This window comes from Coregonus clupeaformis, chromosome 23 (assembly GCF_020615455.1).
Source record: "Coregonus clupeaformis isolate EN_2021a chromosome 23, ASM2061545v1, whole genome shotgun sequence".
NCBI classification, from domain to species: Eukaryota; Metazoa; Chordata; class Actinopteri; order Salmoniformes; family Salmonidae; genus Coregonus; species Coregonus clupeaformis.
In genome coordinates, this window is record NC_059214.1 from 14,354,482 (window position 1) to 14,367,266 (window position 12,785).

At 46.9% G+C, this 12,785-nt stretch overlaps 1 protein-coding gene across 2 annotated transcripts in view; it reads left to right on the plus strand.

The window, feature by feature from the left end:
• The window catches only part of LOC121536639 (inactive dipeptidyl peptidase 10-like), a 346,281-nt gene that overhangs the window by 305,351 nt on the left and 28,145 nt on the right, over positions 1 to 12,785 (plus strand). For both annotated transcript variants that reach the window (XM_041844048.2, XM_041844049.2), the window contains exons 10-12: positions 11,466 to 11,563; positions 11,679 to 11,802; positions 12,639 to 12,677. In XM_041844048.2, coding sequence (XP_041699982.2) covers positions 11,466 to 11,563; positions 11,679 to 11,802; positions 12,639 to 12,677 — 261 coding nt within the window. The remainder of the gene's footprint in view (positions 1 to 11,465; positions 11,564 to 11,678; positions 11,803 to 12,638; positions 12,678 to 12,785) is intronic.

Below are 12,785 nucleotides of genomic sequence, written 5' to 3' on the forward strand. Positions count from 1 at the left end.
CTGGTTCCACCATTGGGATGCCAGGACAGAGAAGAACTTGGACTGGGCTGAGTGGGAGCTGCCCTCCCATTGGGGTGGCAGAACGGAGTCCTCCTTTTGGGGTGTAGGGTTTGAGCATAGCCTGAAGGTAGGGAGGGGCAGTTACACTTGCTGCTCCATAGGCAAGTACCATGTTCTTGTAGTAGATGTGCGCTTTGACTGGAAGCCAGTGGAGTGTGCAGAGGAGAGGGTTGACATGGAAAGAGAACTTGGGAAGGTTGAACACCAGGCGGGCTGCAGCTTTCTGGATACATTGCTGGGGTTTGATGGCACAAGCGGGGAGCCCAGCCAACAGCGATTTTCAGTAGTCCAGACGGTAGATGTCAAGTGCTTGAATTGGGACCAGCACCGCTTTCTGTGTGAGGTAGGGTCGGACTCTACGGATGTTGTAGAACATGAACCTGCAGAAGCGAGTCAATGCTTTGATGTTGGCAGAGAACGAGAGGGTGTTGTCCAGGGTACGCTAAGGTTCTTTGCACTCTGGGAGGGGGACACTGTGGAGTTCCCAGGGAGGAAGAGCAGCTCCGTCTTGTCGAGGTTGAGCTTGAGGTGGTCGGCCGACATCCAAGATATCTGCCAGACACGCAGAGATGCGTGTTGCAACCTGGTTGTCAGAAGGGGGGAAGGAGAAAAGTAGTTGAGAGTCATCCGCATAACAATGATAGGAGAGACAATGTGAGGATATGATGGAGCCGATTGAGAGAAGAGGAGAGGGCCTAGAACCGAGCCCTTGAGGACACCAGTAGTGAGAGTACGTGGTGCAGACAAAGATCTTCTCCACGTCACCTGTAGGAGCGGCCTGCCAGGTAGGATGTAATCCAAAAGTGTGCAGAGCCTGAGACGCCCAGCCCTAAGAGGGTGGAGAGGAGGATCTGATGGTTTACGGTCGAAGGCAGCAGATAGATCTAGGAGGATGAGAACAGAGGAGAGAGAGTCAGCTTTAGCAGTGCGGAGAGCTTCCGTGACACAGAGAAGAGCAGTCTCGGTTGATTGACCCATCTTGAAGCCTGACTGGTTATGGTCAAGAAGATCGTTCTGGGATAGATAGTGAGAGAGTTGGCCAGAGACAGCATGCTCAAATGTTTTGGAAAGAAAATAAAGAAAGGATACTGGTCTGTCATTTTTTGACATCAGAGGAGTCGAGTGTTGGTTTCTTGGTGAGGGAAGCAACATTTTGAAGTCAGAGGGGACGCAGCCAGTGTTCAGGGATGAGTTGATGAGGGAAGTGAGGAATGGGAGAAGGTCGCCAGAGATGGTAAGAGGGGATGGGGTCAAGCGGGCAGATTGTCTGGTGGCCGAAACTCACTAGTCTCAGGATTTCATCTTGAGAGAGGGGAGAAAGAGGTCAAAGCGTAGGGTAGGTCTGTATGAGTGGGACCAGTGGACTCAATACGCTGAGTGATTGAGGAGCAGATGTCGTCAACCTTCTTTTCAAAGTGGTTAACAAAGTAGTCAGTAGAGAGGGAGGAGGGAGGGAGGGGGTGGAGGATTATTGAGAGAAGGTGGGTGTGATGCGTGTGATAGAAGGAGTCAGGCGCAGGAGAGTAATACGCATCCAAAAAGATTATTCCGTCGATAAACAGTTGCGCAAGCATGCGGCAACAAAACTCAGGCACAGGGGAAATATCTACCCTGGCAACAACAAGGTAAGGGTAGCTCAACCGAGCTACACACAGCTCACTACAAACAATCACCCACACAGACAAGGAAGCAGAGGGAACACTTATACAATGACTAATTGGGGATAAGGACCAGGTGTGTGTGATTAATTAGACAAGTCTAGTGGAGTAATGACAAATGGATTGGCAGCAGCTAGTAAGCCGGTGACGACGTACGCCAAAACCTGCCCGAACAAGGAGGGGAGGCAGCCTCGGCAAAAGTAGTGACAGTATCCCCCCCCTTGATGTGCGGCTCCAGCAGGGCGCTGACCCCGGCCTCGGAGGACACGGAGCAGGGCGAGCCGGATGGCGACGGTGAAAATCCTGTAACATGGAGGGATCGAGGATATCCCTCACTGGGACCCAGCACCGTTCCTCTGGACCGTACCCCTCCCACTCCACGAGATACTGAAGGTCCCCCACCCAACACCTCGAATCCAGGATGGAACGGACCGAGTACGCCGGGGCCCCACTCGATGTCCAGAGGAGGTGGAGGGACCTCCCGCACCACAGACTCCTGGAGACACATGAAACGAGGGGTTAATACAGTAATCAGGGGGAAGTAATAACCTATATGTGACCTCATTGACTCTCCTCAGGACTTTGAATGACCCCACAATCCACAGGCTCAGCTTCCGACAGGGCAGGCGGAGGGGCATATTCCGGGTCGAGAGCCAGACCCGATCCCCTGGATCGACGGGGGCCTCACTGCGGTGGCGGTCAGCGTTGGCCTTCTGACGATGCACGGCGCATTGGATGTGAATGTGGGCAGCATCCCACGTCTCCTCCGCGCGCCAAAACCAGTCATCCACCGCAGGAGCCTCGGTCTGGCTCTGGTGCCAGAACCGGTTGGTAACCCAGAACACACTGGAAAGGTGTTAGGGTAGTGGAGGAGTGGCGGAGAGAGTTCTGGGCATATTCTGCCCATGGCAAGAACACCGACCACTCCCCCAGCCGGTCCTGGCAGTAGGACCACAGAAACCTACCCACGTCCTGATTTACCCGTTCCACCTGCCCATTACTCTCGGGGTGGAACCCAGAGGTCAGGCTGACCGAGACCCCCAGACGTTCCATGAATGCTTTCCAGACCTTGGACGTGAACTGGGGACCTCGGTCAGACACTATATCCTCTGGTAACCCGTAGTGCCAGAAGACGTGAGTAAACAGGGCCTCCGCAGTCTGCAGGGCCGTGGGGAGACCGGGCAGAGGAAGGTGGCGGCAGGACTTTGAGAAGCGGTCCACAACGACCAGGATGGTGGTGTTACCTTGGGAGAGGGGAAAATCAGTCAGAAAATCAATGCTAAGGTGAGACCATGGTCGTTGTGGAACTGGTAACGGTTGTAGCTTACCCGCTGGGAGGTGCCTAGGTGCCTTACTCTGGGCGCACACCGAGCAGGAGGAGACGTACACCCTCACGTCCTTAGCCAAGGTAGGCCACCAGTACATTCCGCTCAGGCAGCGCACAGTACGACCGATACCTGCGTGACCAGAGGAGGGTGACGTGTGTGCCCAGAAGATCAGACGATCGCGGCTAAGAGCAGGCACGTACTGCAGCCCAGCTGGACACTGCGGTGGAGATGGATCTGTGCGTAATGCTCGCTCTATATCCGCGTCCCTCGCCCATACTACCGGCGCCACAATGCAGGAGGCCGGGAGTATGGGGGTGTTGTCTCTGGGCCTCTCCTCTGTGTCATACAGCCGGGACAGTGTGTCTGCCTTCACGTTCTTCGTACCCAGAATGTATGACAGTGTAAAATCAAACCGGGTGAAGTATAGGGCCCACCTGGCCTGGCGAGGATTCAGCCTCCTCACTGCCCGGATGTACTCCAGGTTACGGTGGTCCGTCCAGACAAGGAAAAGGTGTTTTGCCCCCTCGAGCCAATGCCTCCACACGGTCAAGGCTCGGACAACAGCCAACAGCTCCTGATCACCAACGCCGTAGTTCTGCTCCGCCAGGCTGAGCTTCTTCGAAAAGAACGCACAGGGGCGGAGTTTGGGTAGCGTACCCGAGCGTTGAGACAGGACAGCTCCTATCCCAACCTCGGACGCATCCAACTCCACTACGAACGGTAGTGATGAATCGGGGTGGGCCAGTACTGGGGCTGAGGTGAACAGACCCCGCAGTTTGCTGAAGGCCAGGTCGGACGGCCCAACCTTCAACAGGGAGATAATGGGAGCTGCGACCTTGCCAAAGTCCCGGATAAACCTCCGATAATAGTTGGCAAAGCCAAGGACGCGCTGCACCTCCTTAACCGTGGTTGGAGTCGGCCAATTATGCACGGCTGAAATGCGATCTCCCTCCATCTCCGCACCTGAGGTGGAAATCCGGTATCCAAGGAAGGAGACGGACTGCTGGAAAAAGATACACTTCTCTGCCTTAGCATTAAGTCATTTTCCAACAGTCGGGCCAGCACCTTGCGAACCAGGGACACATGCTTGGCGCGCGTAGCGGAATACACCAGGATGTCATCGATGTAGACCACTACACCGCGACCAAGCATGTCCCGAAAAACCTCGTTCACAAAGGACTGGAAAACTGAGGGAGCATTCATTAAACCATAGGGCATCACCAGGTTGTACGCACTCCTGAGATCTAATTTGGTGAAGAAGCGCGCCCCATGCATTGATTCAATCACTGAAGGAATGAGGGGGAGAGGATAACTAAATCTTATCTTCTCCCTGTTCAGTGGTCGATAATCAATGCACGGTCGCAGACCTCCGTCCTTCTTCTTCACAAAGAAGAAACTCGAGGAGGCGGGTGAAGTGGAGGGACGTATATACCCCTGGCGCCGCAGGGACTCGGTGACATATGTTTCCATAGCCACCATTTCAGCCTGTGACAGGGGGTATACAGTGGGGGAAAAAAAGTATTTAGTCAGCCACCAATTGTGCAAGTTCTCCCACTTAAAATGATGAGAGAGTGTCACGATCGTCATAGGAAGCAGACCAAGGCGCAGCGCGATATGCGTACATCTTTTAATGAGTACTTATTATAACAATAACAAAACAACAAAACGATACGTGAAGTCCTAAGGTTAACAAAACACAAACCTCTCCGGAACAAGATCCCACAAATACCAAGTGCAAAACAGACTGCCTAAGTATGGTTCCAAATCAGAGACAACAAGCCACAGCTGCCTCTGATTGGGAACCACCCCGGCCAACATAGAAATACATGATCTAGAACCTGACTAAGAAAATTCAACATAGACAATCCACACCCTGGCTCAACATATAAGAGTCCCCAGAGCCAGGGCGTGACAGAGAGGCCTGTAATTTTCATCATAGGTACACGTCAACTATGACAGACAAAATGAGAGAAAAAAATCCAGAAAATCACATTGTAGGATTTTTTATGAATTTATTTGCAAATTATGGTGGAAAATAAGTATTTGGTCAATAACAAAAGTTTCTCAATACTTTGTTATATACCCTTTGTTGGCAATGACACAGGTCAAACGTTTTCTGTAAGTCTTCACAAGGTTTTCACACACTGTTGCTGGTATTTTGGCCCATTCCTCCATGCAGATCTCCTCTACAGCAGTGATGTTTTGGGGCTGTCGCTGGGCAACACGGACTTTCAACTCCCTCCAAAGATTTTCTATGGGGTTGAGATCTGGAGACTGGCTAGGCCACTCCAGGACCTTGAATGCTTCTTACGAAGCCACTCCTTCGTTGCCCGGGCGGTGTGTTTTGGGATCATTGTCATGCTGAAAGACCCAGCCACGTTTCATCTTCAATGCCCTTGCTAATGGAAGGAGGTTTTCACTCAAAATCTCACGATACATGGCCCTATTCATTCTTTCCTTTACACGGATCAGTCGTCCTGGTCCCTTTGCAGAAAAACAGCCCCAAAGCATGATGTTTCCACCCCCATGCTTCACAGTAGGTATGGTGTTCTTTGGATGCAACTCAGCATTCTTTGTCCTCCAAATACGACGAGTTGAGTTTTTACCAAAAAGTTCAATTTTGGTTTCATCTGACCATATGTCATTCTCCCAATCCTCTTCTGGATCATCCAAATGCACTCTAGGAAACTTCAGATGGGCCTGGACATGTACTGGCTTAAGCAGGGGGACACGTCTTTCACTGCAGGATTTGAGTCCCTGGCGGCGTAGTGTGTTACTGATGGTAGGCTTTGTTACTTTGGTCCCAGCTCTCTGCAGGTCATTCACTAGGTCCCCCTGTGTGGTTCCAGGATTTTTGCTCACCGTTCTTGTGATCATTCTGACCCCACGGGGTGAGATCTTGCGTGGAGCCCCAGATCGAGGGAGATTATCAGTGGTCTTGTATGTCTTCCATTTCCTAATAATTGCTCCCACAGTTGATTTCTTCAAACCAAGCTGCTTACCTATTGCAGATTCAGTCTTCCCAGCCTGGTGCAGGTCTACAATTTTGTTTCTGGTGTCCTTTGACAGCTCTTTGGTCTTGGCCATAGTGGAGTTTGGAGTGTGACTGTTTGAGGTTGTGGACAGGTGTCTTTTATACTGATAACAAGTTCAAACAGGTGCCATTAATACAGGTAACGAGTGGAGGACAGAGGAGCCTCTTAAAGAAGAAGTTACAGGTCTGTGAGAGCCAGAAATATTGCTTGTTTGAAGGTGGAGTTGTGGAGTGCTAGCCAAGGGATACCTAATACCACAGGGAAAGTAGGAGACTCAATAATGGAAAAAGTAACCTGCTCACAATGAGTCTCCTGGGTAATCATGGTGACTGGTGCAGTAACTTCCTTAACCAACCCGGACCCTAATGGTGGACTATCAAGTGCTCTGATGGGGCACTGGCGCTGGCATCCTCCGCTCTCTCGGCCGGCGGCTCCACCCAGCTCCATCGGCTCGAGGTCAGAGTCTTCCGGGGTGGAAATGGGCAGACCCCTACCAGGACGTCCTCTGGCTGCCAGCAGGTTGTCCAACCGAATGGCCATGTCCACCAGTTTATCGAAGGACAACATGGTGTCCCGGCAGGCTAGCTCCCGTCGGACATCCTCCCGCAGATGGCACCGGAAATGGTCGATCAGGGCCTGCTCGTTCCAACCGGACCCCGCTGCCATCGGCTGGAATTCCAACGCGAAGTCCTGCGCGGTCCTCGTCCCCTGCCTCAGGTGGACCAGTCGCTCACCCGCCTCTCGACCTTCGGACGGGTGGTCGAATACCGCCCGAAAGAGGCGAGCGAACTCCCTGTAGTCCTCCAACGCAGCTCCTCCTTCATTGCACACCGCATTGGCCCACTCCAGGGCTTTCCCACAGAGGCAGGAAACAAGGACGGACACCTTCTCCAGCTCCGATGGTGCCGGCCTGATGCTGACGAAGTAAAGCTCCAATTGGAGGAGGAATCCCTGGCACAGCGCCGCTGTCCCCTCAAACGCCCGTGGTCGGGATATCTGGATCCCTCCTGGTGCTGGGGTGTAGGTGGCTGGATCCGGTTGGCCAGCTGGTCTTGACAGATCGGGTCTGCTCCTCTCCAGGCGTTGGACGACCTGAAGAACCCGATCCATCTAGGTCCAAAAGGCTCCTTAACAGCTTCTACCCCCTAGCCATTAGACTGCTAAACAGTTAATCAAATGGCTACCCAGACTATATGCGTTGACCCCCTTTTTTTTACATTGCTGCTACTCGCTGTTTATTATCTATGATAGTCGCTTTACCCCTACCTACATGTACATATTACCTCAATTACCTCAACTAACCTGTATCCCCGCACATTGACTCGGTACCAGTACCCCCTGTATATAACCTCGTTATTGTTATTTTATTGTGTAACTTTTTTTCTTAATTTAGTTTATAAAAAAAATTCGCATTAATTTTTTTTCAAATAAATCTGCATTGTTGGCTAAGGACTTGTAAGTAAGCATTTCACAGTAAGGTCTACACCTGTTGTATTCGGCGCATGTGACAAATTACATTTGATTTGATACAAAAACTCCTTACTTTTTGGGCGAAACAACAAAAAAGTACAACCTGCTGGAGGGAGACAGTTGCTGTGTTTGAATACTCATCCTAATTGCACTAACCTTACTACATACTGACATAAATTGAGTATGTAGCATGCTATTTGGTCATAGTATGGATATAGTTAGTATGCCAAAAGTTCCCGGGTGTCGTACTACATTCGCCAAAATTCGAAGTATACAAACAGTGGACACTATTTCCGTGCTTTTAGAGCCCATAATGCAATTCTCCAGAAAATGAGTGTGGCTTCACAACATTTTCAAATTTGAAGAAAATGGCAGAAAATATGCAGTCGAAGTCCGACGAGAGCGGATACAAATTCATTGCTTTAATTAATTATGACAAATGTTAAGAAAATGTTGAGCTATGCTAATATGACAAAAATTCACTAGCTAGCTAACCAACAACTGTAACAACGTATTTAAAAGACAACAAGTGCTCATTGTGCAAATGTATTTATGTTTTCAATAATCATTGGAGACGAAATATAGTTTACATGTTGTCAACAATTTAAGACAACCCCGTCTGTTTTGACCCATAGTTGTGCACGTGTCGGTTTTGTTGCTTAACAACCAACCTGTCTATTTCTGTATTTTTCATTAGTTTTGTTTATAAAGGGTTGTTATATGCAAAAGTGCAAAGTAGGTCTCAAAATAGTGAAATTACATTGTTAACTAAATGTTTTATGAGTTTATGAGGATTTTGTAACGTTTAATGGCCGAAAAACGTGTCGACATTGTGCTTCGCTAGCTGCTAGAAAGCTAGCTACAGTTGAAGTCGGAAGTTTACATACACCTTAGCCAAATACATTTAAACTCAGTTTTTCAGAATTCCTTTAAATTTTTTAAATTGTTTAACTTGGGTCAAACGTTTCGGGTAGCCTTCGACAAGCTTCCCACAATAAATTGGGTGAATTTTGGCCCATTCCTTCTGACAGAGCTGGTGTAACTGAATCAGGTTTGTAGGCCTCTTTGCACGCACACGCTTTTTCAGTTCTGCCCACACATTTTCTATAGGATTGAGGTCAAGGCTTTGTGATGGCCACTCCAATACCTTGACTTTGTTGTCCTTAAGCCATTTTGCCACAACTTTGGAAGTATGCTTGGGGTCATTGTCCATTTGGAAGACCCATTTACGACCAAGCTTTAACTTCCTGACTGATGTCTTGAGATGTTACTTCAATATATCCACATAATTTTCCTTCCTCATGATGCCATCTATTTTGTGAAGTGCACCAGTCCCTCCTGCAGCAAAGAATCCCCACAGCATGATGCTGCCACCCCCGTGCTTCACGGTTGGGATGGTGTTCTTCGGCTTGCAAGCAACCCCCTTTTTTCTCCAAACATAGCGATGGTCATTATGGCCAAACAGTTCTATTTTTGTTTCATCAGACCAGAGGGCATTTCTCCAAAAAGGTCTTTGTCCCCATGTGCAGTTGCAAACCGTAGTCTGGCTTTTTTATGGCGGTTTTGGAGCAGTGGCTTCTTCCTTGTTGAGCGGCCTTTCAGGTTATGTCGATATAGGACTAGTTTTATTGTGGATATAGATACTTTTTTACCTGTTTCCTCCAACATCTTCACAAGGTCCTTTGCTGTTATTCTGGGATTTATTTGCACCTTTCGCACCAAAGTACGTTCATCTCTAGGAGACAGAACGCGTCTCCTTCCTGAGCGGTATGACGGCTACGTGGTCCCATGGTGTTTATACTTGCGTACTATTGTTTGTACAGATGAACGCGGTACCTTCAGGCGTTTGGAAATTGCTCCCAAGGATGAACCAGACTTGTGGAGGTCTACAATTTTTTTCTGAGGTCTTGGCTGATTTCTTTTCATTTTCCATGATGTCAAGCAAAGAGGCACTGAGTTTGAAGGTAGGCCTTGAAATACATCCACAGGTACACCTCCAATTGACTCAAATGCTGTCAATTAGCCTATCAGAAGCTTCTAAAGCCATGACGTCATTTTCTGGAATTTTCCAATCTGTTTAAAAGCACAGTCAACTTAGTGTATGTAAACGTCTGACCCACTGGAATTGTGATACAGTGAATTATAAGTGAAATAATCTGTCTGTAAACAATTGTTGGAAAAATTACTTGTGTCATGCACAAAGTAGATGTCCTAACCGACTTGCCAAAACTACAGTTTGCTAACAAGAAATTTGTGGAGTGGTTGAAAAACGAGTTTGAATGACTCCAACCTTATTGTATGTAAACCTCCGACTTCAACTGTACATTAATGAATAATGGGGAAATGATAGCTAGGTAGCTTTACCACCCTGTGTTACTTATTTTTACTAGCTAAAATAGTTATTGCTTTGAGTCTGAAATGGAGAATTGAATATGAATGGTTTGAATATGAATCTTTGGCAAATCTGTTAAAGAAAAGTAATCTGAAAAATGTTTTGTAACTACAAAGTCATAAAAAAATTCACTTCACTTTACATGAATTGTCTTACTCCTGGGTAAGTCTCCCGAGTGGCGCAGTGGTCTAAGGCACTGCATCGCAGTGCTAGCTGTGCCACTAGAGATCCTGGTTTGAATCCAGGCTCCGTCGTAGCCGGCCGCGACCGGGAGACCCCATGGGGTGGCGTGCAATTGGCCCAGCGTCGTCCAGAGTAGGGGAGGGAATGGCCGGCAGGGATGTAGCTCAGTTGAACGCCAGGGTTGTGGGTTCGATTCCCACAGGGGGTATGAAAAAAAATAATGTATGCACTAACTGTAAGTCGCTCTGGATAAGAGCGTCTGCTAAAATGTAAATACATTTATATCTCTTATAACAACACTGCAATTACAGGGTTGGCTGTTAAATATTTATACATTGTAAGTACAATGTAACTAAAAAGGGTTATACCTAATGTTCTCCTGTCTCCTAATTTCTCTCTGCAAAGGTTATTATATTCTAACTACATGGTAATTATAAAGGTTATACCCTACTGGGTTTCACTTTACATTAAGTTGCTTGGTCCTGGGTGGGTACATGATAATTACAAGTATATCCTATGTAAACACATTGTTCTTACATTACATTTGATTCGGGATAGCCTTTGAGTCAGGTCATAACATAGAAATAAACAAATTAAAAATGACCAGTAGTTAATGACAGGGTGTGCTTTGTAACCAGGCCCTAGCCTATTTATCAACCCTGGTATTGCATGTGAATTTGATGGCAGTGGCACCTTGTAACAAGGTCAGATTTTGGTTTGAGTTATTAACATGGTAATTCACAGGTAACTTTCAAACGTGTAATTACAAAACATTAGTTACATAGTGGAACAAGAAAATGTGTAATAACATCAGTAATTACACATGTGGAATAACCTTCAGCAAGTGGATGTGTAAATGCACATTCCTTGTTCCAATTGTACAATAACTGATAGCTACAACCTTATTACCATGTTATTACATAGTAACACCTATGTAACTACTATGTTGTTACTACAGTTTTTACTGTGTAGTTACATAGTAACAGGGGCATATACTTACTTGACGTAAAGGGTTACCAACATTTGTATCACCATTCGATGAAATGTGTTTGTATTGTGTAATGACATAATGTAGCTATTATTCATTGTTAGTGCATGTGTTCAAGGATTCTAATGTGTTTATTATTACCATCCGTTGATTGTGGATGTTTTGGAGTTGGGTTATTATGTAGGTACATATACTGTATAATATTGCTCTACATATTTACAATGTAATTATACAATGTTTAGCTTAGTTGACATGGTGATTGGTAATGTGTGGTGTTTTTCTCTATGATTCATCTTTGATTTATCATATGTAGTGGTGCTACAGTATCTAAAAGACTTACTCTGTTTTCAGGCGGGCCAACCCAACCCCACAGTGAAGTTATACGTGGTGAATTTGTACGGGCCGACCCATACACAGGAGCTCACACCACCAGACAGCCTCAAAATAAGGTGTGATACACCGCCTGGAATTATGAAAACACATTTAGGAAAGTTTGCTTTTTGGAGAGACAAGGCCATTGTCCATGTTTCAGAAAATAACAATTGTGGTTGTTCTCTCTCATAGGGAGCACTATGTAGCCATGGTCAAGTGGATCAGTAAAACCAAGACAGCGGTCAGGTGGATGAGCCGTGCCCAGAATGTGTCAATCCTCACCGTGTGTGACACCACCACAGGGGCCTGTGTTAAGGTGAGAGGCACGACTCTAGGTCACACTCCCAGTGGGGGGTCATTCTGTTGTGTTGTCAGTGGGAGGAGAGAGCAGACAATGCACTGACTCTATTATTGCTATGCTACCAAAGGGAAAGAGATCGTTTACTCGAATGCCTCATCTGAAAGTACTGTATGAGTTCTATATCAACAGTTTACAGTATGGGCTTAGCACCTGCTGTGTTGTTTTGTGTGCTTTTTACTATGCATGCTAAAGGGTGCTTGTAAAGGGGTGTATGCATATTCTGTTTACCCACCATTTTGAAGAAGAAGATTTTCTTGTGGAATTTATAAATTTATAAACACTATAAATCAGAATAATTATTATATAATTTTTTTACTGGGAAGCCTTTATTAAATTAACATCTCATAGAACTGTTTTCATGAACACTAAAGTAAAGATTTATCCTTCCCACGATTTGTTTTGATGGCAATGATTGCAGAGTGTTATTATAAGCTTTGTCTGGAACAGGGCAGAGCAGCAGTCCCCTGTGGGGAAAGCGTGGCTGTCTGTGGGAAACTGTCCAGTTTGACTGTTCCAGGGTCAGGCCCCACAGACGGCTAGAGCACAACCAAACAGGCGCTCCAGCCAAGAAGCTGCTTCGCCTGGGCCCGGATTCAACTTCTCTGCCAGGGCTTTTGTCCTTTTCTGCAATGGGTTTTAAATGAAAGAGCACAAATTCCGGCATTATAAAGTATTGGGGAAGAAAGGGAATTGGATGATTTTGAAGGCCTTTGGGCTGTCTTTGTGGGATGGTTAATTGGTTAAAACGGGACATACTATTAACTGTTAACATTTTGGCCTTTCTATTTCAGAGGCATGAGGAAACGTCAGAGCTCTGGCTTTCAAAGCAGGTAAAACATCTTAACTCCTGTAAAGTCAATCATGGTCAAACATATCAAATCAAAGTTCCATTCCATTCAATTCAATCAATCTTTAATGTGCACATTGGTAATGATTGT